The sequence below is a fragment of the Microcaecilia unicolor genome, chromosome 3 (assembly GCF_901765095.1).
Source record: "Microcaecilia unicolor chromosome 3, aMicUni1.1, whole genome shotgun sequence".
Lineage (NCBI taxonomy): Eukaryota > Metazoa > Chordata > Amphibia > Gymnophiona > Siphonopidae > Microcaecilia > Microcaecilia unicolor.
The window spans coordinates 139,956,512-139,983,493 of NC_044033.1; the positions used below are offsets into that span (position 1 = coordinate 139,956,512).

General features: G+C 45.2%; 2 protein-coding genes across 3 annotated transcripts in view; one reads left to right on the plus strand and one right to left on the minus strand.

Moving 5' to 3' along the window:
- ERMARD (ER membrane associated RNA degradation) overlaps positions 1 to 3,521 on the minus strand; it is a 98,599-nt gene extending 95,078 nt beyond the window's left edge. For both annotated transcript variants that reach the window (XM_030196397.1, XM_030196396.1), the window contains exon 1: positions 3,485 to 3,521. In XM_030196397.1, coding sequence (XP_030052257.1) covers positions 3,485 to 3,490 — 6 coding nt within the window. In that variant the 5' untranslated portion in view covers positions 3,491 to 3,521. The remainder of the gene's footprint in view (positions 1 to 3,484) is intronic.
- A 188-nt stretch (positions 3,522 to 3,709) lies between these two features.
- Positions 3,710 to 26,982, plus strand: part of TCTE3 (t-complex-associated-testis-expressed 3) — a 47,257-nt gene continuing 23,984 nt past the window's right edge. The window contains exons 1-3 of the mRNA XM_030196402.1: positions 3,710 to 3,851; positions 10,955 to 11,179; positions 24,067 to 24,225. Of these exons, the coding sequence (XP_030052262.1) occupies positions 3,783 to 3,851; positions 10,955 to 11,179; positions 24,067 to 24,225 (453 nt within the window). The 5' untranslated portion in view covers positions 3,710 to 3,782. The remainder of the gene's footprint in view (positions 3,852 to 10,954; positions 11,180 to 24,066; positions 24,226 to 26,982) is intronic.

Below are 26,982 nucleotides of genomic sequence, written 5' to 3' on the forward strand. Positions count from 1 at the left end.
AAAGTAACAGGATAGATCATAAGGAATGCCAAGCCAAATGCAAAGCGGAGATAAGGAGGGCAAAAAAGGACTTTGAGAAGAAATTAGCGTTGGAAGCAAAAATACATAGTAAAAACTTTTTTAGATACATTAAAAGCAGGAAACCGGCCAAAGAGTCGGTTGGGCCGCTGGACGAAAATGGTGTTAAAGGGGCGATCAAGGAGGACAAAGCCGTAGCGGAGAAATTAAATGAATTCTTTGCTTCGGTCTTCACCGAGGAGGATTTGGGGGGGACACCGGTGCCGGAAAGAATATTTGAAGCGGGGGAGTCGGAGAAACTAAACAAATTCTCTGTAACCTTGGAGGATGTAATGGGTCAGTTCAGCAAGCTGAAGAGTAGTAAATCACCGGGACCTGATGGTATTCATCCCAGAGTATTAATAGAACTAAAAAATGAACTTGCGGAGCTACTGTTAGAAATATGCAATCTGTCCCTAAAATCGAGTGTAATACCGGAAGACTGGAGGGTAGCCAATGTTACTCCGATTTTTAAGAAAGGTTCCAGAGGAGATCCGGGAAATTATAGACCGGTGAGTCTGACGTCGGTGCCGGGCAAGATGGTGGAGGCTATTATTAAGAATAAAATTGCAGAGCATATACAAAAACATGGACTGATGAGACAAAGTCAGCACGGATTTAGTGAAGGGAAGTCTTGCCTCACCAATCTAATGCATTTTTTTGAGGGGGTAAGCAAACATGTGGACAATGGGGAGCCGGTTGATATTGTATATCTGGATTTTCAGAAGGCGTTTGACAAAGTGCCGCACGAAAGACTCCTGAAGAAATTGCAGAGTCATGGAATCGGAGGTAGGGTATTATTATGGATTAAGAACTGGTTGAAAGATAGGAAGCAGAGAGTAGGATTGCGTGGCCAGTATTCTCAGTGGAGGAGGGTAGTTAGTGGGGTCCCGCAGGGGTCTGTGCTGGGTCCGTTGCTTTTTAATGTATTTATAAATGACCTAGAGATGGGAATAACTAGTGAGGTAATTAAATTCGCCGATGACACAAAATTATTCATGGTCGTCAAGTCGCAGGAGGAATGTGAACGATTACAGGAGGACCTTGCGAGACTGGGAGAATGGGCGTGCAAGTGGCAGATGAAGTTCAATGTTGACAAGTGCAAAGTGATGCATGTGGGTAAGAGGAACCCGAATTATAGCTACGTCTTGCAAGGTTCCACGTTAGGAGTTACGGATCAAGAAAGGGATCTGGGTGTCGTCGTCGATGATACGCTGAAACCTTCTGCTCAGTGTGCTGCTGCGGCTAGGAAAGCGAATAGAATGTTGGGTGTTATTAGGAAGGGTATGGAGTCCAGGTGTGCGGATGTTATAATGCCGTTGTATCGCTCCATGGTGCGACCGCACCTGGAGTATTGTGTTCAGTACTGGTCTCCGTATCTCAAAAAAGATATAGTAGAATTGGAAAAGGTACAGCGAAGGGCGACGAAAATGATAGTGGGGATGGGACGACTTTCCTATGAAGAGAGGCTGAGAAGGCTAGGGCTTTTCAGCTTGGAGAAGAGATGGCTGAGGGGAGATATGATAGAAGTGTATAAAATAATGAGTGGAATGGATCGGGTGGATGTGAAGCGACTGTTCACGCTATCCAAAAATACTAGGACTAGAGGGCATGAGTTGAAGCTACAGTGTGGTAAATTTAAAACGAATCCGAGAAAATTTTTCTTCACCCAACGTGTAATTAGACTCTGGAATTCATTGCCGGAGAACGTGGTACGGGCGGGTTAGCTTGACGGAGTTTAAAAAGGGGTTAGATAGATTCCTAAAGGACAAGTCCATAGACCGCTATTAAATGGACTTGGAAAAATTCCGCATTTTTAGGTATAACTTGTCTGGAATGTTTTTACGTTTGGGGAGCGTGCCAGGTGCCCTTGACCTGGATTGGCCACTGTCGGTGACAGGATGCTGGGCTAGATGGACCTTTGGTCTTTCCCAGTATGGCACTACTTATGTACTTATGTAGATACAATAAGGTTGATATTCAAAGTGATTTAAACAGGCAGGAGGCCCTCTGGTCCATTAAAATTGCTTGTGCCTGCCCAGTTGCCAATATTCTGCAACATTTAGGGGTTCATTTTCAAAGCACTTAGACACACAAAGTACCATAGGTTACTATGGTACTATGTATGTCTAAGTGCTTTGAAAATGAACCCCTTAACCAGGCAGTGGTGCTGAATATCAGTACGACTGGTCAAGTCTCAAGTGGGCAGGTCAGGAGCAATTTACATGGGGCAGAGCTGAGAGTTATAGTGTCGGCACCTGCATAGCAAACCGGGCAAGTAGCATCACATAAAATGCAGTACTAATTTTGCCCGCTTATCTGTGTGGGTGTCGGCACTGAATATTAGCCAGCATCTGCATAACTTCTGGGACTGTCCTCCTCTGTCTGCCACCCTCCCCAAGTAAGCAAACCCCAACAATTTAACAATTGTTAAAAGGAGTTATTTCACTTCACTCCTAATGGGCTCCTCCTGTACATGCAGTTTTCTAAAATATGGCACTTACAGGTGTAAGTTGTGGGTTGGGGTCAGAGCAATACCCACTTACTCCTGTCCTGCACTGCCGTCTTGAAAAATGGAAGCATCTGACCCCACATGGTGCGCTGTGACTGTGCCAAATAAATCAATGATTCCCATATTTGGTAGGCACTATCACTTTTCAAGTTGGCAACTCAGATACAGAAGTAGACATTGCTCCTGCCTCACAATTCTGAGGTATGCCTGGTGGGAGGGAGGGGGCATTTCAGCCCCAAGGTACTTTTGGTAGTGTCAGGGACAATAAACACAGACAATTTTGGGGTTGGGCCACCATGAATTTTTTGTGGGGTCGGGGGGGGGGGGGGGGGTCAAACTGTCACAGGCAGGGTTCTGGTGTCCAAAGCCAACAAGGAACTTTGGGAGAGGGGAGGTCCAGAAAGTCCAACCTGTTTTTATCTCCTTTCCTGTCAGCACATAAGCGTTGCAATGTGCACTGTTTCCTGACAGCACACACTTTTTAATGACAGCAGTAATGTGCAAACTATTTATTCACTGGGAGTATAAATATTTTTTAGTGTGTGTTAGAATGATGTACACTGGAGCTTTCTGCAGAGTTTTAACGCAGTACCTTCTGCATCAAGCTTTACTTTTGCACCTTGGATTATTTTATAATTCATAACTCCCATAGGGCAGGAGAAGCGGGAGAAGAAATGACCCACCGAGAAACTGCTAAACCACGTCAAAGCGAGCCACAAGACTCAACATAAAATCCTCTTCTCCTCCATAACCTCAACCGGTCCGGCGTCCTTCCCGTGTAAGCTCGTAGGCAGAACATGGGACATAGATATAGATGAAGTGTTTAGTACACTAATGTCTGTATTAGAAAGCAGCACTAGGAGAACCCACCAAAAAGGAAGCATATATATATTACACTCCCTTCAGCTTCCTTACCTCCATGCTTTCTTCCTGGCCCGCCCCTGGATTACGTTGCCTGACGTCATAACCCGTTCGTACTTCCCAAGAAGGTTTAAAGACTGCCCACACTAGAGGCGAGTTCAGGAAGAACAAACGAAAGTGGGTGGGACAAGGGGCGGTGACCCAGCCCAGGTGGGGGCGTGGCTGGTGGCTTGTTTGAGTCTCGAGGGTGGTGTACCGTTACTCACTCTACTGGTGGTGAGAGTCATTCGGTGTAGTTCAGGGGCGGAAGGTGAATTTTACTGCTTAGCTTTAGTGGGGAATTGGTATAGACATGGGGGACGAGGAAGACAAAGTGCCACGGAAGAAGTCACGCAGGCCCAGCATGTTTGAGGTGGACGCGGTAAGTCAGGGACCCTTGGGGGCTATTTTTTTTTACCATGATTTATTAACATGATGATTGAGCAGTTTGGAAGGATTTTGTGTCATCTTTAGATGTAATCACCGTACTCGTCGGTGTGCTTCAATAAGATTTAGTATGCAAATCGGGCACATTTCAAAAGTATTAAAATTGGTAAAATGACTTGACTACTACTATTTAACATTTCTAAAGCGCTACTAGGATTACGCAGCGCTGTACAACTTAACATAGAGGGACAGTCCCTGCTCAAAGAGCTTACAATCTAAAAGACAAGTGAACAGTCAGTCCGATAGGGGCAGTCAAATCGGGGCAGCCTGGATTTCCTGAACGGTAAGAGTTAGGTGCGGAACGCCAGGGCCGTGCCAACACGGTAAGCGAGGTAAGCATGGCAGGAGGGTGCCATCCTCTGGGGGGCGCCCCGCCGCACCATGCTTACCTCGCCCTCTTCTCCCCAGATCCTTGTCCTTTTTTTTTTTGTTTAAATTTATCTCTCCAGCGCGTGGCAGCGTAGCGTTAGTGAGGAGGCGGCGCTCCCCCGCCCCGACGTGTCAGTCTCTTCCCTTCGCTCGGTTCCGCCTTCTTCTAACATCAGAAATGACGTCAGAAGAAGGCGGGACACTGAGCGAAGGGAAGAAGACATGTCGGGGCGGGGGAGCACCGCCTCCTTCTCACTAACGCTACGCTGCTGTGCGCTGGAGAGGTAAATTTAAACAAAAAGGAAAAGGATCTGGGGAGAAGAGGGCGGGTAGTGTAGCGATCGTTTTCGGGGGGGGGGGGCGCCGGTGGGGCCAACTGCAGGGGGGCGCCGGAGACCCTAGGCACGGCCCTGCGGAACGCAGCATTGAAGAGGTGGGCTTTAAGCAAAGACTTGAAGATGGGCAGGGAGGGAGCTTGGCGTAAGGGCTCAGGAAGGTTGTTCCAAGCATAGGGTGAGGCGAGGCAGAATGAGCGAAGCCTGGAGTTGGCGGTGGTGGAGAAGGGTACTGAGAGGAGGGATTTGTCCTGTGAACGGAGGTTACGGGCGGGAACATAAGGGGAGATGAGGGTAGAGAGGTAGTGAGGGGCAGCAGATTGAGTACATTTGTAGGTAAGAAGGAGAAGCTTGAACTGAATGCGGTATCGGATTGGAAGCCAGTGAAGTGACCTGAGGAGAGGGGTGATATGAGTATATCGGTTCTGACGGAATATAAGACGTGCAGCAGAGTTCTGAACAGATTGAAGGGGGGATAGATGGCTAAGTGGGAGGCCGGTGAGGAGTAAGTTGCAGTAGTCAAGGCGAGAGGTAATGAGAGCGTGGACGAGAGTTCGGGTGGTGTGTTCAGAGAGGAAAGGGCGAATTTTGCTGATGTTCAAGAGGAAGAAGCGACAGGTCTTGGCTATCTGCTGGATATGCGCAGAGAAGGAGAGGGAGGGACTATTCTGCAGTCAAAGAATTTGGATTTTTTTTCAGATGTGACAAGGGCAACTGGTACAAGCAGTATGCTTGGATATTTTTGTTCAAATTTATAAATAAATAATGTAGAAAAAATTAGTAAAATGACTTAGTTGGTTATCTCCCTCAGAATATTGCCACTTAGCATACAGCTAGTTGTATCACATGATGTCCATTTATTTATTTATTTATTGCATTTGTATCCCACATTTTCCCACCTTTTTGCAGGCTCAATGTGGCTTACAATTTATCGTTCTTTGTGGTATATGGATTGGAAAATATACACTTAATAGTGTTACATAGAGATCTTGAGTATAATAGTCATAGTTTAAACAGCAGATACGTGAATACAATTCTGAATATAAGTAGGAGGAGTTGGGTACAATTACATTTGTTGATCTTTGTGCACCTTGATCATGTTGAGTGCACCTTTCTTTAAATTAGTCACCTTACTTTCTAACTCTTACCTATCTATATGTTAATCATCTCTCTTTAGGGAGCGTGCCAGGTGCCCTTGACCTGGATTGGCCACTGTCGGTGACAGGATGCTGGGCTAGATGGACCTTTGGTCTTTCCCAGTATGGCACTACTTATGTACTTATGTACTCTGACCTCATGTGCAACTTTCTTTAAATTAGTCACCTTACTTTCTAACTCTTACCTATCTATATGTTAATCATCTCTCTGACCTCATGTGCAACTTTCTTGAAATTAGTCCCCTTATCTTCTAACTCCTCTCTCTCTTACCTACCTATCTGTGTGTTAACCATCTCTCTGACCTCATGTGCAACTTTCTTGAAATTAGTCCCCTTTTTTTTTCTAACTCCTCTCTCTCTCTCTCTCTCTCTCTCTCTCTCCTGTGTGTTCCATCTTTGCTTATACACTACATGGTCAATTAATATGTTTTGTGTTGACACTGTAAGTAGTGTACTGTGCCATACATTGTATTGTTTTTACTGCTGTGGTTATCTACTATAATAAAACTCAACCTCAACGTTCTGAAGTCACTCAATCACTCCCTGAAGGGTTCGTGGATTCATGGTGGTGAAGCCACTCCATTGACCCGTGCCCCGCCCACGCGTCAAACGTCAGAACGTTGTCTTCAGAACAGTAAACTAAAGGAAGGAATTGCAACCAAGCAGGTGGTTCCCCCTGCCTAGGAAACGAAGCCCACCAACCTCCAGACCCACCCGCGGAAAAATTCTGGAGGGAAACCACCTCCAAAGCTCCGGAGTCCAAATGACTCCGGACACCAGTGTTCGAGGTCCAACCCCCCCCCCCCCAAGCCACCCACCAAAGCTGCAGTTCGAAAGAAGCCCCGCCCACAGAATGCAGGAGGTGCAATACCCCCCCGCAACACTCCCTCCCAAAACACCCCCCCCCCAAGCCACCCACCGTCGCGTTGCTTTGCCGGCGGGGGACCTGAAACCCCGCCAGCAGAAGTCCTGTGTTGTCTGCTGAGTCTCACTCCAGCGATCTTCGGCGTTGCTAGCCTGTACAGGCAGGGCTTCTGTGCATCTGATGTCCTGCACGTGCAGGACGTCAGACGCACAGAACCCCGCCTTGCACAGGCTAGCAAGCAACGCCGAAGATCGCTGGAGTGAGACTCAGCAGACAACACAGGACTTCTGCTGGCGGGATTTTGGGTCACCCGCCAGCAAAACTACGCGACGGTGGGTGCGATGGCGACGGTGAGTGGGATGGCGGTGGGTGGGATGGCGGCGAGGGGGGCATCGCGCTGAGGAGGCGCTTCCTTCCTTCCTTCTTTAAAGCAGGAGCCTCCCCCCACAAAACTGAACTATACAACACACACACACACACACTCTCATCTGGCAGCGCTTCCTGAACCCCCCCCCCCCCCGCCACACACACACTTACTCACTCTCATTTGGCCACACTTCCTCAACGCCCCCCCCCCCAACACACACACTCTCTCTCATCTGGCAGCGCTTCCTGAAACCCCTGCCCCCCCACACTCACTCATCTGGCAGTGGTTACTGAACCCCCCCCCCCCCACACACACACACTCACTCTCATTTGGCCACACTTCCTCAACGCCCCCCCCCCCCCAACACACACACACTCTCTCATGTGGCAGCACTTCCTGAAATCCCTGCCCCCCACACACACACTCACTCACTCATCTGGCAACCCCCCCCACCACACACACTCAGTCTCTCATATGGCAGCCCTTCCTGAACCCCCCCCCCCCCCACACACACTCATGTGGAAATGCTTGATAAAACGCCCCCCCCCCCCCCCCCACACACACACACACACTCACTCACTCATCTGGCAGCACCACACACCCGTCTTCTTCCAAGCTGAAACCCCCAACACACACACACCCCCACACACCCCTCCAACACACACACACTCACTCAGTCTCTCATATGGCAGCGCTTCCTGAACCCCCCCACACACACATACACACACTCTCTCATGTGGAAACGCTTGATAAAATGCCCCCCCCCCCACACACACACACACTCACTCATCTGGCAGCACCACACACCCCTCTTCTTCCAAGCTGAAACCCCCAACACACTCACACACACTCACTCTCATCTGGCAGCGCTTCCTGAACCCCCTCCCCCCACACACACTCTCTCTTTCTCATCTGCCTGCGCTTCCTGAAACCCCGTACACACACACACACACACACTCACTCATTCTCTCTCATCTGGCAGCGCTTCCTGAAACCCCTGCCCCCCCCCCCCACACACATTCACTAATCTGGCAGCCGTTCCTGAACCACCCCCCCCCACACACACACACACACACACTTACTCACACTCATTTGGCCCCGCTTCCTGAACCCTCCCCTCCCCCCCCCACACACACACTCTCACTCTTCTGCCAGTGCTTCCTGAGCCCACGCCCCAAACACACACACTCTCATCTGGCAATGCTTAATAAACCGTCCCCCCCCCCCCCCACACACACACACACTCACTCATCTGGCAGCACTTCCTGAACCCCCACACCCCTCTTCTTCCAAGCTGAACCCCCCCCCCCAATATACCCACACAACACACACACCCTCTCTCTCATCTGGCAGCACTTCCTGAAACCCCATACACACACACACTCACTCACTCTCTCTCTCAACTGGCAGCACTTCCTGAACCCCCCCCCCCCCCACACACACACCCACACAACACACACACCCTCTCTCTCATCTGGCAGCACTTCCTGAAACCCCATACACACACACACACACACACTCACTCACTCTCTCTCTCTCAACTGGCAGCACTTCCTGAACCCCCCCACACACACACTCACTCTCTCTCATCTGGCAGCGCTTCCTGAAACCCCATACACACACTCACTCTCTCTCTCATCTGGTAGCGCTTCATGAACCCCCTGCACCCCTCTTCTTCCAAGCTGAACCCCCCCCCAACACATCCCCCCCCCCCAACACACACACTCTCTCTCTCTCCCCCTCCTCCAGCACACCAATTGCTTGGGTGCAGTGACGGGAATCTCAGACAACAGAGAGAGAGAGGGGGGGGGGCCTGACACCAGAGAGAGAGAGAGGAAGGGAGGTATCTTTTTGACTCTCACTTACTCTCTCACACTGTATCACATTCATACTCTATGTGTCACACAGTCACTCATACACTCACTCTCACAGAGAATCTGTGTCTCACACACACTCTCTCTCGCACACACACACACACACACTCTCACACTGTGTCTCACATACGCACTTGCACACACTCTCATTCTCACACACACAGTCTGACAGACACACTCACACCCAGACTCACTCTCTCTCTCTCACACTTTCACTCTCTCTCTCACACACAGTCACTCTCACATACACTCTCCCAAACATACACACTCCGAGGAAAACCTTGCTAGCCCCCGTTTCATTTGTGTCAGAAACGGGCCTTTTTTACTAGTCTATTCATATTTGATTCATTCTTCCTGTACAGTGCCTTGAGTGAATTCCTTCAAAAAGGTGATAAATAAAATTTAAGAGTTCTATTTTAAAATGGTTGAGAATGGGTAAACAATTTTTCTTCCCCCCCCCCCCCCCCCTTCGCATTTTCATAATTTTCTTTGTGCATTTTTCTTTTTCTGTGCCTTTGCCTATTTATCTTCATGAAGAGGTTCACACAGGGCAGCCTACAACAGGTTTTAGTTGACCTAAACAACTTATATTGTAATAACAACATGTTAGTAATAGTGGAGTAACAGAAAGATACTCTTATCCCAGTTTTAGAGTGGAGGGGGGGTTCTCAACCCAGTCCTCAGAACACACCAAGAATCGAAAGGGGCGCCCAAGTTTTCCTGAGGACGTCCTCGCAGGACGTCCTGATGAAGGGGGGAGGAAACTCGTATTATAGAAACAAGATGGGTGTCCATCTTTCATTTCAATAATACGGTTGGGGACACCCAAATTTTGAAATGTAGGTTGCCCTTAGACTTGGTCGTTTCTGATTTTCGGCCATAATGACCAAATCCAAGCCCTTTGGTCGTGGGAGGAGCCAGCATTCGTAGTGCACTGGTCCCTCTGAAATGCCAGGACACCAACCGGGCACCCTAGGGGGCACTGCAGTGGACTTCAGAAAAAGCTCCAAGGTACATAGCTCCCTTACCTTGTGTGCTGAGCCCCACAAAACCCCCTACCCACAACTGTACACCACTACCATAGGGGGCACCTAGATGTGGGTACAGTGGGTTTCTGATGGGTTTGGAGGGCTCACATTTACCACCACAAGTGTAACAGGTAGGGGGGGATGGGCCTGGGTCCGCCTGCCTGAAGTGCAATGCACCCACTAAAACTGTTCCAGGGACCTGCATACCGCTGTCATGGAGCTGGGTATGATATTTGAGGCTGGCAAAAAATATTTTTAAAAACATTTTTTGAGGGTAGGAGGGGGTTAGTGAGCACTCAGGGAGTAAGGGGAGATCATCTCCGATTCCCTCCGGTGGTCATCTGGTCAGTTTAGGCACCTTTTGTGGCTTGGTCATAAGAAAAAAAGGACCAGGTAAAGTCGTCCAAGTGTTCCTCAGGGACACCCTTTTTTTTTTCCATTATGGGTCGCGGACGCCCATGTGTTAGGCATGCCCAAGTCCCGCCTTTGCTACACCTCCGACACACCCCCGAGAACTTTGGTCATCCCCGCGACGGAAAGCAGTTAGAGACGCCCAAAATCGGCTTTCCATTATACCGATTTGGGCAACCCTGTGAGAAGGACGCTCATCTTGCAATTTGTGTCAAAAGATGGGCGTCCTTCTCTTTCGAAAATAAGCCTGCAAGCTTATTAGTTTTTCAGGATCCCCACTATGAATATGCATGAGAGAGATTTGCATGCTTTGTTTCCATTGTATGCAATTAAATCTCATATTCATTGTGAGTATCCTGAAAAGCTGACTAGGTTGAGAACCCCTGTATTAATGTTTTATGGCTAAGAGTGTAGGTTTTCTTTTTAAACTTTATTATTTTGTTTTTTTTCTCCATGATATGGTCATGTTGCAAACCAAGTTGATAGGACTCCAGTCTTTGTTTCTTTTCCTTTCTAGTTTGGTGTGATTCTTATGAATTCAAATTTATTTTGAAATGCAATAAGAAAAGACTATGCCCAATTTGTGAACATATTTTGGGGAAAAAACTGAATAGATTTTCTTTTTAAATTAGTTTCCACAGCTTATGAAAGAGAGAATGCGAGGCGTCTCTCATGATGTTGTGTGTGTTGAACCTGGTATCTTGGAAGAAGGTGGAGACGATGATGTGGCAAAAGCTGAGTCAGTTGTATGGAAGGCCAGTCTGCCAAAATTTAAATTTGCTAATACTTACAGGATGGAGCCAAAGAAGAAATTTCTTACTAATATAGTAAAAACAAAGATTGAGCAGATACTAAAGGTAGGGTGGCAGTTATGTGAACTTCTAGTATTTTAAATTTTCTGTAGCAAATAAAATCTTTTTTGTTTGTCTTAAGATATCATTGTCTACTAAGTGAATAGATCATTTCTGAAAAGGTGTTCAGTTAAGCAGTATACCTAAATAAATTATACAGCATCAGAAAAAGCTTAGCAGTTGATACTCCAAAGTGGCCTAAACTGGGCTTTTTTTTTCAGGACTGTCTATTAACCAGTCTTCAGTCAGGACTCTAGCAATTATGCAGCTAACATAAAGGCCTCCAATATGGGCCCTCATCGTGCAATTGTTGGGTCTTCCATTGAGTTATGTAAACTAGAAGCTGGATTGGGTAACACTCCCCCTCAGTCCTTTACTTGATGATGCCCTCTTTAGTTCCCTATCTTGTCAATACAGACTTCAGTAGTAGTAGGAGAGCCTCTGCATTGGGCTACTTCCCTCTCCCCTGCTGCCAAGACCCCACTTGCACTTTTGACCAATGCCTGATGCTACATTGTTATACATGGTTCAAACCACGAGTTTCAGCTCAACAGCAAAGGAAGAAGAAGCAACTCAGTGCACCACTCTCAACTATTTACTGCAGGCACAATCTGTACAGGTGGTAAAAGTGGGGGGGGGGGGGGGGAAGAGGATTAGGAGAAATGCTAGGAGGGTAAGTTGGAACTTGGGGTTACATAAGAGAGTGGAATGGTAGGAAAAGAGGTATTAGGAAAACTAGAAACAAATTGGGGGCATGTGAGAGAGAGGACTGGCTGGAGGATAACAGGGGAAAACGTAGGTCAGTGGGTTGCTGGGAGGATAAAGAGACTGGAGATATATGAAAACACTAACCTGAGCAATGAGAGAGGGTTTGGGGGAGGGGGCATATGTGAAAGTTGGCTTCCTTAATATCTACACCAGTCTATACAAGTAGGATTATGTTCCCTACCAGCAAGTGGAGGTAGCAATCTGAGATTTCAAGCAATATCACTAGGATCTAGGTTGGTGCTATCCTGGAACTCTCCAGTATTTTCTGCCTCCAGCAGAGTGTTAAGACTAGTGCTGGTCCTAGGCTCTTTGGCCTAGTTCCAGGTGGTGGTAGATATCTGAGATTTCAAGCGATATCACTGGGATATAGGCTGGTACTCTCCACTATCTTCTGCCTCCAGCAGATGGTAAGAGTGTTCAGACTGGTTCTGGTCCTAGGTTCTATGGCCTAGTGCTGTGATCAAGCCCAACAGCCTCAATCTTGCCCCGGTCCATCAGCCAGGGTCAGTCAAGTGCAAAGCTAGGGCTCTGCAATCTCCATCCAGCTGTTATGGGGGTGGGGGAGGGTCTCTGGGTGGCAGTAAGTCTTGGTCCCCATGGGGTCTTTGCTCCCCTCCCAGGGGTGCCTGGTGGTTCTTAGTAGCCTAGATCCTCAGGGAAGAAAAGATTTGGAGGATATGCCTTCCTAGCTCCCTGCTGTTCAGGGAAATATACAGGCATATTTTCAAAGCACTTTGGGAGGCTAAGTTCCATAGGTTTCTATGGAACTTTGGGAGGCTAAGTGCTTTGAAAATGAGCTTGAAAGTAAAAAAAAAAATAATAATAAAAGCTCAAGCCTGGTTTTAGTGCTTTGCAAAAAAAAAAAAAGTAGAAATTCACCTCAAGGGTCCAGGGAGCCTGCAGATGTCTAGGGAGTGTTGGGCTGTGATTAGGCAGGCTGTGAGCAGGAACACACTGGTCCAAGAAGGTCAACCATGTGCTTGGGCTGGCAGATGTCCCTCTGCCTGTGGGAATGTAGAGTAATGACTTATGTATGAACTGTCGTTCAGACAGAGTTGAAAATCAAGGACCGATTGTAATGGAAGTGAATTTTAAAGATTGTTTTTCAACCCTGTCTTGAATGACCAGTGCACTCAGGGTCTGTATTGTTGATTAGAAGTAACTGTTTAAAAATGATTGTTTGTGTTACCTTAAAGGATTTCTTTTCAACCCTGCTTTTGTCCGATAATACACTCTGAAATCTTGTCTTTGACCGAAAGTAACTTTTCTTGTAAATATGAAAAACAAGTTGGAATGCAGAAGATAAGACACAGCTCTAACTAATTTGTTATGTCAAGGGGAGGTTGGCACTTGTTTTTCCGGGCCCAGCTTGGCCACCTAGACTTTGGAAAGCATATGACCACATTCCCACAGTAAGCATTCTGTAATTTTCCATAGCTCTGAGCATGAGCTCCTAATAAAAAGGGAGGGCTTGTCACAGCAGAGCTGAGGTTCATCTGTGGGCAGACGTGTTGTGCAGAAGGTTTGTTCCTGGTCAATGAGGAGAGACTGAGCTTTCGCTGCAACGGACCTCCCGGCTGATGAGATAAGAGCCTGAGCTTCCTGACCAGTGGTGTGTGTGGTGTGTGTATGTATATGTGTATATATAATATATCTGTTTTATAGCTTTCTTTTAGATGGTTCAGTTAGTGTGCATATCTCCTAATGTGACTCAGTCAGCGTGTATATTTCTTAATCATTGTATGGACTGAAGCAATAATGATTTATACACTCTCCATTTGAATAAAGAGTTTCATTTACCCAATACGAATCCAAAAAGAATCTGTAGTATTTTATTTGGTGAACCGTCTGTGGTGATCAAGTGAGCAGGCTGCAATACCAAAGCAATACAGGGAACTGGCAGCTCAACACAGCTGCTGGTTCCTTTTGCCCAGGTCGTACTGGGCTGTTTTCTTTAGTGAAATGTCTTGCGTGGGGGCAGAAGAGGCCAATGTGGGCGCTGCTGGTCCTGATGGGCTTGATAGGAATGGCAGCTATTTTGTCCCCCTCTCCTTTTCTTTTTCTGAGTGAGAAGGTGCAACAGTCTCCAGGGGAGGAGGGGACCTTAAGGTGGGGGGCTGTTCACACTGGACCCACATTAGGGCCCTGCTTCCAGAATGGCTGCAGAGCGCAGTACTCCAGAAAGCCCTTGCACAGTGCTTCTGTTCTGATGAAGGACCTACAGGGTCATGCCCAGCCAGGCAAATTGCTCAGAGCAGCTCTGGGCTGGGCGGAGCTGAAGGTTGGACACTTGGTGGTCCTGGAGAGCCTGGATGCATCCTGTCTGGAGACTCAGAACCTCCCCAAGTTGAGGAGAATGCGCACGTCCTAGTCATTTTGCTCTGTCTTATAATATTGGGGAGGATTTGTGGGTGTCTTCTATTTTCACACCTAGCATGCCCCCCCCAGGCCTTTCCTCTCCACAAAGCATTCATGCGCATGATGGTACAGTAGGGAGCCTTATGGGGGACAAAGACCCTCAAGGCTCTATCCCATACTGCTTGAAGAGGTTGACAAAATATTGGCTGGTCCCCAAAGTGGATACCCTTGCATTGGCTGTGACCAAGGAGACTGCAATCCCTGTTGAAGGAGGGGGGGGGGGGTCAGCCAATAAGGAGGTGTCCAAGAGGAATGTGGAGCACCACCTCAAGCAGGCCTTTTTGATGACAGCTGGGGTTCAATCTGCCATTTCTGGAGGCTGAGGCATATTTTCAAAGCACCTAGCCTTCCAAAGTTCCATAGGTTTCTTTGGAACTTTGGAAGGCTAAGTGCTTTGAAAATATGGCCTTATGTGTCCCGAGCTATGCCATGTTGACTGTAGCAGCTCCCTGAATTTCTGGAGGTAGTGCATGTAGAGTCCCAGGCAGCCTTGCTGGCAGATGTCTTATATGACCTGGTTGGTATTTCTTCTCAGTCCCTTTGGTGATTGTGGCCAAGAGGTGACTGTGGCTTTGCTACTAGTCAGTGAATGTTTCTTCTAAGGCGCACCTGAGCACGTTGACCTTTTTCTCTTTCAGGAAGATCTGGATAAGTTAGTTGGAGATTTTGAAGGAAACACAGCCACTTCATCTTCAGAGATGTGTCAGAAGGTTCCTAGCCTGTTGGGCCGGGTAAAGGCTGCTGAAAAGGGGTCTGCCACTTCTGACAAAATGAGCAAGTTCCACCAGCTAGTAGTATTTCTCAGTTTGCAGCAGGTGTTAGGTCTGGCAATCTGGTGCAGTCTGCAGTGGTCTGGGAGGAATATTAATTGTCATCTTTTCTTGGAACCAAGTTTTTGGTCCCTCGAGCAATGGTTAATCTATGCACGGTCTCGAGGACAGTGAAGCAGTAAGTAATTCAATTTCTGTAGGGCTTAGGCTGGGTTGTGAACTTTTCCAAGAGCAACATTGTTCCTTCCCAGACTCTGGAATATCTGGCAACCAGGTTGGACACCATCCTAGGCAAAGTATTTCTACCTCTCGAAAGAATGAGGAAGCTACAGTCGGATCACAAATCTGATTCGTCTCCACAAATCAACCATCTGGTATTATCTATAGGTGTTAGGATTGATGGCAGCGACTCTGGATTTAGTGTTTTGGGTCAGGATGCACAGGCACCACTTAAAAATCTTGGTGCTCTCCTCGGTTGCAGGATTGTGATAGTGTTAGCATTGACTCGGGAAACCAAGAAAAGTCTTGATTGTCGCTGTTCAACCATCTCCTCAAAGGAAAGAATCTGATGCCAGACTGGATTCTAGGGTTGGGGGGAGGGAAGCATTGTGGTGACAGATGGGCTCAAGATCACAGGAGAAAACCCAGTGGTTGATCATTCGCCTGGATATGATTTTGGTAAGATTGTTCTTTTTCTCATAAAGAAAAATTTAACCATCTGTTCATCAGATGTAACCAATTACAGGCCAGTAGCCTCTATACCATATTTTGTTAAAATTATGGAAGGATTAGTTACTAAATACTTTGATAAATATCTAGAGTATTAAATCGATCTAAATAATCATCTATCAGGCTTTCGTATTGTATATAGCATGGAACCTTGTTATGTACATTGATCACACAGTTAAGCAGATTATTATTACTAGTGAAAAATGCCCGTTTCGGATAAAAATAAAATAGGCGCTAGCAAGGTAATCCCCCTTCCCCATCCTCCCTCCCGAGTTCCAGACCCCCTCCATCCCTCCCTTCCGCTTTCCCCACCCCCCCTCCCCTCCCTCCGTCCCTCAGTCACTTGGTTGCGAGTTTGTGATTAAAGTTTGCAGCGCTCTCCCCGCTGCTGTTGCTGAATGTGTGGGACTCCCCGCTGCTGTCACAGAATCTGTGGAACTCGTGCCTTCCCCACCCCGCCCTCTACGTCATTGCATTTTGACACGAGGGCGGAGCTACACTGACTGCAAGCCAAACCGGATATCTCTGGCACCTCAAGTTTCCAGCTTGAGGCTTCATTGGAACGTTGGAGGTGCCTTTTATATAGATAGAATGGTGATCATGCTTTGATAATGCAGCTGGATCTGTCAAGTGCATTTGATTTTGTTGCTCATGATGTGCTTTTACAAAAACTGGACAGTATTGGAATATCGGGTAGAGTACTAAATTGGTTTAAGGGTTTTCTTTCCTATAGATCTATTTAATTAAGATGGAAGGTGAGCTTTCAGAAAGTTGGTTACCTTGATGTGGGGTGCCTCAGGGCACCTCACTATTGCTACTATATTTTTATTGTGGTGTTATCATTATTGGGATACTTGCTTGAAATGCTTGGTTATCAGACCTATATATATGCTGATGATATTACAATCTTATTTCCAGTCAAGTTATAATGGTTATATTGCCAGAAATATCTAGGTGTATGTCTTTTTATCGGTGCCTGGATGAGGAAGAATTTTTTTTGCAGCTTTAATAAGGAGAAGACTAAATTCTTATTGACTGGTAAAGATGTTAAAGTTGATGATAAATCTACACTTATAGTGTATAATATAATGTATACTTTTGAAAGACTGATATATAATCTTGGGTATTATTACTGACCAAGTTAACTATGGTGGAGCAAATCATTTAACAAAGGGTTGCTTCTGGGTAATGCAGAAACTAAGAAGAAATAGATAATATCTTAAAGTCAGGATCAATTTAAACTGATGGTTCAGTCATTAGTCCTCAGTAAACTGGACTATTGTAACATAGTTTTCATGGAGGTGGCAAAGAGCCTTTTGAAATAACTTCAGACTATACAAAATTCTGTTATTCACTTGTTTTATTACATTTCTTCTCATGTTTCTTTTTTAACTACCCATCGGCTTCCAGTAGAGGCCTGAATTTTGTTTAAACTTGGCAGTTTTGTATTTAGGATATTATATGGCATTACTCCTGGATATTTGTTAGCATTGATATGTAGACTTGCACCTTATACTTCACTTTAATTTGATGACATTTCCTAGCCCCAATGGTGTGCGTTACTAGAAATTATTTCAAACAGTGTTCCCTTATCAAGCAGCAATCCTCCGGTCATCACTTCCGGATAGTATTAGATCTTTTACCTAGTTTTGATTGTTTTAAGAAAGCATTCAAAACTCATTTATTACAGAAGTATGTTTTGGGTGCTGTTAACTAAATTTGTTTTTATATAACTCACAGTATATGATCCTAGATGTATGATTTAGTACTCTTGATGTAATCCGTTTAGAATTATATCTGGTAACAATAGAATATAAGAATTGTAAGTGCAGATTAGTCAGAATTCTGTCAGTCAATGCAATGGTAGTAGCATATGTAACAAATGGGGGAGGAACAAGAAGAGGTGAAACTGTTGATGGAATGGGAAGGAAAGAATTTGGAAGGTATTTGGTGGCTCATGTAGCGGGAATCCAAAATGTGCAAGCAGACTTCCTCAGCAGAAATGCATTGGATCCCAGAGATTGGGGTCTTGGGGAGGAGGCCTTTCCATTGTGGAGCTTGCTGGTCCTAGATTTTATGGCAGCATCACAGAATGCATAGGTACCAGCCTTCTTCAGTCCCATAAAGGATCCACAGTCAGCAGGGATAGATACTTTGATTCAGCCCTGGCTGCACACGGGTCTTCTGTATATCTTTCCCCTTTGGCCCTTGATAGGTAGAGTATTACAGCAGATACAGGTGCGTGCAGGACTGAGAGTTCTTGTGGATCCAAATTGGCCCAGGAGGCTTTGGTATGGAGTTCTGGTGAGCTTCAGCCTCTGAGATTCTCCAGCTAGACTCCTTTCTTGGTACAAGGTCCAATCAGCAGGCAGGAAGTATCTCCATTTTGAGAGGCCGAAGTTAAGAAAGGTTACTCGGGAAGAATGACCTTGACCCTTTTATCTTCTAGAAAGAAGTCTACTACTTTGAGGCACACCAGCCTTCAATGATCCTCCATATCCTAACATATCTCTTTTTAGTAGTCCCTTTCTGGTGGTCCATTTCTAACATTTTAGATTTCTTGCAGGATGTACTAGATAAGGGATTAGCTCTTGATTCCTTGAAAGTACAAGTGGTAGCATTAGCTTGTTTCAGAAGATTAGTGCAAGGTAAGTTTATCCTCCTACCAAGATGGGTTCTTTTTTTTTTTTTTTTTTTTTTTTTAAGGGCAGTAAAATTGATTAAGCTTCGTCATCCAGACCACTCCTTAGAATTTGAACCTAGTCTTGTCTATCGTTGGTCTAGCAACTTTTGCACCTCTAAGGGGGGCTTTAAAACTGTTTTTTCTTGTTGCCATATGCTCTTCTGAATGCATTTCAGAGTTGCAAGCCTTGTCCTGTAGTGAACCTTTTCTGTTTTGTTTTGTTTTCCATGAGAAAGTAGTGATTCAACCAGTACCATCCTTTCTTCCTAAAGTGGTTTCTGCTTTTCATTTAATCCAGTCCATCTCTCTGCCTGTTTTTACAGAATAGAGAAATAAATAAGTCTGCAGTTTTACATAAGTTTTGTTGTGGAGCAGTGTTGAAGGAGTATCTTAAAAGAATGGATGAGATAAAGAAAGGAGTTGTGGGGTTGTTTTGTTTTTGTGTGGAGGAGCCTGTAAGGGAGAACTGTCGTCTAAAACCACTGTAGCTCACTGAATTAAGGAAGAAATTTTGTCAGCATATTTTCTCCTTGGGTATCCAGTACCTTCAGTTTTAAAAGCTCACTCAGCTAGAGAACATTCCGCCACTTGGGTGGAACACTATACAAAATTTCATGAGGTGGAATTTAAAGTGGCAATTTGAGTTTCCTTGCATTCCTTTGTCTACCATTAACAGATTGGATTTGCAGGCAAGAGATGACATGGTCATTCTTACCTGTTGAAAGTTTTTAGTTCTTTGGGGGGAAAATTGTTTTATGTATTTGTCCGCTGCTTTGTTATTCAACTACTGGCTGACCAAGCTGCTATGACATCAACTCATTCATTTCTCTGCTGGTAGGATAGCACAATCCCAAGTGTCAAACCTGGAGGGACTCGAGGGAAAACAATTAGCAGGTAAGACGTAATTTAAACTTAATGGAGTTAATTAAAAAGTTACATAATGCTTAGTGACAACTGGACACAGTTCCCAGCTATATGGTAGCGTTGTCTGGAGTATATTCTCCTGGATTTAAAAAAAAATGTGAATGCCTTTCTTATTCAAACCAATTTACCCACGTTTTTGAAAGAATATGTGATGCCCATGCCCAAAAAGGAGTCACTTGGCAATGAATTGTATGAACCTCTGGCCAATCTCATTCCCACCTTTTTTGTTGAAGATCAAGAAAGATAGTTTCAGGTAAATGTGTATATATGAGGGGACCTCACTATAAAGAGGTTCCAGTCCCCTTGAGCTTATAAAGAACTGAGTATTAAACTGTAGCAAATTTCTGGAGTTTTTCTTTCCTGGTTGGAGTAAAATCAGAAATGAACATTTTGCTGATTTGTCACAATTGGGGGAAAAATGCATAGCCTACAGTTGATGTCAAAATCTGCAGTGGATTCCTGTAAATCATGCTGATGGAAAAAGTTGCTGGACTCTGCCTCTAGCAGCAGTGACATGGCTGACTTTCATATGGACTTGGAAACTGTAGGAGACTGCTGATGTAACTAGTGAGTGATATGAGATTAGAAAGTTAGGAGAGAATTGAAACGGGGCCCAGGAAGAAGTTAGAGCTGGTGGGATAAAGTAATCCATAGCATTTAGCCCCTGATTCTCAAGGTCTCCAGCAAGCTGAATTAAGCTACTACAGAGCTGTTGAACAGAGAGGAAAGGTATTTACCTGCCTTGCAGCCAAAGGACTCCTCTTGGTCCACAGTTGAGCCTCACGTTGCCTGAAGCCAGAGCAGAAACAGAGGACTTGAAAGGGGAAAATCTCTTCATCAACAGGATGCAAACTGTACAAATGTCATTCAGTGATTGGGAGTAGAAAGGAAATGATTTTGAGACTGGTCAGCCCAGGAAGGAATACGGTCCCTGTAAAACTCTGAAAAGACTGCTTGCAACCAGGGGCAGTGGAATAGAGAGTTGCACAGGGACAGAAATCTAACCTGTCCCTATGTCCACCCATCCTTGCAAGAATTTAATGGTACTTAAAGAAAAATTCTGGTCGGCTGTCTCTCTTTCTCTGGGTTTGAGCCGCAGCACTACAGGCAAGGAAAGAATGGAAGCTGAAGCTTGGAACACTCTGGTGAGCACACGTAAGGCTCGTCTCTGATTCGCTGGCACTGTTTGCTAAGAGGCGCCACATTGCACACACCAGTAGGTCAGGTGACCCCTGATGCTCGTGCCTCTGTCAGAGCTTAGGCCTGCGCATTAGCCCGGAAGCAGAGAGGATTAATGGAAGACTTTCCACATCTGTGCTGTTAAAGCAAGGAGAAGGAGGAGGCAGCACTCAAAGAACTTGGTAAATGAGAGGCTGGCGCAAGTGCAACTTACGCTTTCACAGGAACCCTGCAGGAACTGCTTCTGTCCCCACAGGAACCCTGCAGCCCTGGAGGGGATTCCCTCAAACCCTGTTCCCGTGCAGGTCTCTACAACGTAACATCTTTTTACTTGGGAAGACCAAACAAATCTAGATCTGTTCCTGCCTCTCCTTCTCTCCCACCCCACAAAAGGTGCTGATACTGTAGGAGGCAAAACATTGGTAGGGCCATGGTCTCTGTGACTGGACCCGCCACCATTCCAGTGGGGGGGGGGGGTCTCTGGCTGTACCATAATTATACACTATGCTTCCAACAGAACTTATATAAACCACGTGGTTTTCTCATTCTCCTGGATGGAGACTGACCTTGAAGCAGCTGCATGGCGAAATATGAATTCATGTCTGTGTGATGGGTCCTCTGGTTTGAATTTTTGTAGATAAAGAAAAGCTAATAAATAAAGAAGAAGAAAGATAAATATTTTATATTTTTGATAATCACTTATGACTGTATGCAGTTCTTTTGGATCAATGATGATTACATATTCACCCTATTGCTATGAAGCCGTTCAAGGGGTTAATTATGCCATTCTGATGGTTCCAACATGGCTTATTCACCATAAGAGTATTCAAGGAGAGCTAAACAAAATCTTTCCAGAGCTACCAATTAGATTGGATGTCTTACAATCCCTTGTGGCTGCCAGCTCTTTGTGTCCAGATATTTTTGGCTTAAACAGCACTGCAGTCCTATATGAACATTGCAAGGCCAGAGTTCCCTTAACATTTGAAACTAATTTGAATGCTTAACAATTAACCTGGTTGATTTATTTTTATGTGCTACAGTGTACAGTACTATGCTCTCAGGACTTAAAGGATGCATATATTTGCATCCCAATACTTCCAGCCCACCGGAAGTATCTCCGATTTCGACTGGAAACGTATCACTACCAGTACTATATGAGTGGTCTCTCAATATGGGTGTTGCCCACAAGATCTTCCAAGCATGGGGCACCCCCTCAGTGGATCTCTTTGCCACTCATATCAACCACAAGGTCCCTCGGTTCTGTTCCAGGCTTAAGGCCCACGACAGACTAGCGTCAGATGCCTTCCTCCTCAGTTGGGGAACAGGTGTTCTGCATGCTTGTCCTCCGATATCCCTAGTGGGGAAAACTTTGTTGAAACTGAAACAAGACCGTGGAACCATTACTTGTGCATTACTGGCCGCAGCAGATATGGTGAACCGTGAAGATTGGAGTGTTTTCCGACCCTCATCATGCAGAATGAGGAGTCTCTCTTCTACATCCCAACCTCCTGTCTCTGGCTCTCAAAGCTTGGATGTTGAAAGCCTAGAATTCGCTTCCTTGGGTCTTTAGGAGGGTGTCTCCCGAGCCTTGCTGGCTTCCAGGAAAGATTCCACTAAGAGGTGTTATTCTTACAAATGGAGGAGGTTTGCCGTCTGGTATGAGAGCAAGGCCCTAGATCCTCCTTGCTTATCCTACACAGATCCTGCTTGAATACCTTCTATACCTATCAGAGTCTAGTCTGAAGACCTCCATAAGTGTTCACCGTGCTCCAATTAGTGCTTATCATCCCCTTGTAGAGAGTAAGCCCATCTCTGGATAGTCTGTAGTTAATTTCATAAGAAGTTTGCTTTTGTCAAAGCCCCCTGTCGAACCTCCACTTGTGTCAAGGGACCTCAAAGTCATTCTCACCCAGCTGATGAAAGCTCCTTTTGAGCCACTGAATTCCTGCCATCTGAAGTACTTGACCTGAAGGTCATTTTCTTGGTGGCTGTTACTTCAGCTTGTGGGGTCAGTGAGCTTCAGGCCTTAGTGGTGGATGCACCTTTATACACAACAGAGTAATCCTCCACATGCACCCTAAGTTCCTGCCGAAAGTGGTGTCTAGTTCCATTTGAACCAGTCTATTGTCTTGCCAACATTTTTTCCATGACCTCATTCTCATCCTGGCAAAAGCAACTTGCACACCTTGGATTGCAAGAGAGCATTGGCCTACTGCATCTCTCTCATAAATTTTCATTGTGGATATACTGAAAAGCTGACTGGCTGGGGTGCCTCCAGGACCAGATTTGGGAACCACTGTCCTAAGGTCTTCCTGCAATATTTCATAGTCTGCAAGTGTTAGTTCTTGTCATCTGCAAATTTAATCATCTCACCTGTCGTTCAGATTTCCAGATCATTTAGAAATATGTTAAATAGCAACTATCCCAGTACAGATTTCTATGGCACTCCACTATTCACCCTACTTCATTGAGAAAAATGGTCATTTAGCCCTACCCTCAGTTTTCTGTCCAGTAACCAATTCCTAATCCACAAAAGGACGCTGCCTCCTATCCCACTTCTCCATCCAATCACTACCCCATATCGCCTATATTTACTGACCCATCCAAGCTATTCCTATGCTACATCTAATTTTCCTACCTATCTAACAAAATTCTGTATAACCTAATACTATGTAAGCCGCATTGAACCTGCTTTTAGTGGGAAAGCGCAGGATACAAATGTATTAAATAAATAATCCATCCCCCCATGTTGTGACAAACCCCATTGTCTTTATATGCAGAGTTTGCCATAATCCTAACAAAATGACTTGCTTTGACAATGGGTGCCAACTTTCCAAAATCTTTGGAGGTGCTAAACCCAATGGAAATTAGCTCTTCCTGGACATAGTCAAGGGAGTTTGATCAATATTGGGGGTGCTCAAGCACCCACAGAGTTGGCTCCTATGGCTTTGAATATTGCCCCTTCAAAAGTATCCACTCAAATTTGCAACAGTTTTCTTTTGTGGTACTTTAAGGCAAAACAACATAGTTTTCTCTTCTAAGCTGACCTAACCTTATCTACTGGAATGCCCACAAAATAAGTACATAAAGGTATGTGCATGGAGGAAGCAGCTAACTTGGGAGCATTCATTAAGAGGCTGGGTTAGGTGTATCTAAAATATTCTAAGAGGGGTCATCATCCTGTATGTATTTGATAAGAAACTTTAGTGTTGTGTTGCATGACTTATTTTTTAGCTCTATGTTCTGAGTGTTGCCTTCTCAAATAGATTGTATAAACTTGTTTGCTAATGATATAATGCACATACTTTCACCTATGTGGAAGGTAAGCAGTTATCCAGTGGTACACTTATTTGCTATTATTGCCCTCTCTATTATAATCGGAAAAATATATCTTCTGAAGGCTAATTTTTTTCACTTTTTAGGATGGAGTTCAAGGTACTGAATATGAACCAGATCTTGGCAGAGCCCTAGCTCTATCAGTGGCAACAGATATATTGGCAGCTGTGAAGAAAATGGAGTTTGATCGTTATAAGTATATAGTGGGGGTAATATTGATTGAGAAGGCTGGTCAGGGGATACATGTGAGTAGATAATTCATTCGAACCCCATATTTTTGTATGGATAATGAGCTGAAAGTTTATTTTTATTATTACAGTATAATAGAAAATTGGAGCTGCACAGTTAGAAGGCAATTTCCAAAGTGATACCATAGGCAAAAATTGTTTTCTCTGAGGACAAGCAGAATAACACATTCATACAACTGGGTGACCTATGCGAGAATGCTCACCAGCTTGTTTTCCAAAACTTTTTAAGAGTGTTGCATTCCGTATGCACTCTGCTGCTATCACTCAGGACCTAGCAAGTCTCATTTTTCTGCAGAGCAGTTTGGACTTGCTTGTTAGCTGTCCTCAACTCACATCTCAATTTTTCTGTTTCTTTCTTGGGCAGAATTTGCATACTTATTGTGTTTAAGTTCTGTTGCTGCAATGCAGGAGGCCCTTTTACTAAAGCGTAGCGTGTGCTAATGGATATTATACCTAGGGGCCACATGGCATTTTGCGCATGGTAATGTCCATTACCATGCATTAATCTTTAATAAAAGGGCCCCCTAAGCTGGAGTTTTCGGCACTATTTGAGTTCTCTTTTTTTTTTTTTTTTGATGGCCCGCCAGTCCCTTTTAGGCCTTGGGCATTCAGCTGAGTAAATTTTTTCACAATCAAGTCATTTGATTTCACTGCAGCTATTTTTTCCTGACATTTCACCAAAAAAGCTCCCAGTGGCCTTAAGAAGATTCCCAGATGTAACGGGACAGTATCCATCATGGATACTCGCTCATAATAGGTGGCTGCAATGCCTAGGACCCAATCATGATTCCTTTTTCTTAAACTGTTTGGAGATGTCTGGGAGAGGCATTGGAAGTCAAGAAAAGCAGCGGGGAAAGGAATTTTGGCATAGAAGTCCAGTCCATTGATGTAGGCATTGGAAGCGCAAGCTCCAGGAGCTATATTGGACAATAGGAATGCGTCAACATCAATAGGCTCTCAATCTCCCATGCCATCGATTGTCAGTAGAGCCCATCAGCATTGGGCATCCTCAGTCTTGTTGGGCTGAGGGATTCAGATGCAAAATGTGCAGGCAGTCTCCTCAGTGCATCAGAGATCCCCAGTGCCTTGAAACCCCAGACCCAGACCTGACCAAGCTGTCAGTCATTTGAGGTAGACAGACACTCCAGCAGAGTTCTTCTGAGTCAGACTGAGTGCTCTTGGGTATCTGAAGAAGAGCTAGAGGTCTTCTCAGAAATCCCTGGGTCTGCCTTCAGATCCTCACCCCCTTACATGAGAGGGGAAAAGCTCCCTCAGAGGAGCTCTTTCTTTGATTTTGATACGGAGATGGTTACATCTATATCATTTCAGTTGGGGACTAAGGATGAGTCCAGGACAATCGTCGGACATCCTCCAGTTTGATGACCTCTAAAGGAAGCTGTGATAGTACCTGTGCACAGAATCCTTAAGTACGTACAGCTGAAGATGTGTCAGACCCCCCTTTCTGTAGAGCAAGTGCAGAAGGTCAACTCTGTTAGAGTCCAGAAGGCTACGGGATTTGAAAAGCTCAAACTTCCTCACCATTCCACGGTGATTGAATCCATTCTCTAATTATTGAGTTGATACTTTCCAAAAATTCTTAACAAGGAAAATATGTTCTATTTTTGGACAAAGTTATCTTTGTATGGAGATGTATGTGTTAGGCGGTGAGAGTCTGATATGTACGGACGGGGAAGAGAGATCTTGGGGTGATAGTATCTGAGGATCTGAAGGTGACGAAACAGTGTGACAAGGCAGTGGCTGTAGCTAGAAAGTTGCTAGGCTGTATAGAGAGAGGTGTGACCAGCAGAAGAAAGGAGGTGTTGATGCCCCTGTATAAGTCGTTGGTGAGGCCCCATCTGGAGTATTGTGTTCAGTTTTGGAGGCCGTATCTTGCTAAGGATGTAATAAGAATAGAAGCGGTGCAAAGAAAAGCTACAAGAATGGTATGGGATTTGCGTTACAAGACATATGAGGAGAGACTTGCTGACCTGAACATGTATACCTTGGAGGAAAGGAGAAACAGGGGTGATAGGATACAGACGTTCAAATATTTGAAAGGTATAAATCTGCAAACGAACCTTTTCCAGAGATGGGAAGGCAGTAGAATGAGAGGACATGAAATGAGATTGAAGGGGGGCAGACTCAGGAAAAATGTCAGGAAGTATTTTTTCACGGAGAGAGTGGTGGATAATTGAAGTGCCCTCCCACGGGAGGTGGTGGAGATGAAAACGGTAACGGAATTCAAACATGAGTGGGATAAACATAAAGGAATCCTGTTCAGAAGGAAGGGATCCTCAGAAGCTTAGCCGAGATTGGGTGGCAGAGCCGGTGGGGGGAGGCGGGGCTAGTACTGGGCAGACACACGGTCTATGCCCTGACAATGGCAGATACAAATCAAGGTAAGGTATACACAAAAAGTAGCACATATGAGTTTATCTTGTTGGGCTGTCTGGATGGACCGTGCAGGTCTTTTTCTGCTGTCATCTACTATGTTACTTTTGTCTGGCTCCAAGACAGCATAGCTTCAATCTCCATAATTATTCTGGATGGCCTTCCAGTAGGAGGGAGGCTAATTTTTTTTTTTCCAAAAGAGAGGTGGTTCCTTATAATCTCAGACTGGTGTGTTCTGAAAATTAGCCAAGAATGTTACAATCTACAATTAGAATTCCTCCAAATTGCCCATTGAGAGCATCAAAGTTTAAGCTCTGAGCAACATAAGTTACTGAAAAGAATCTCTTCTTTTTTTTACAGGTG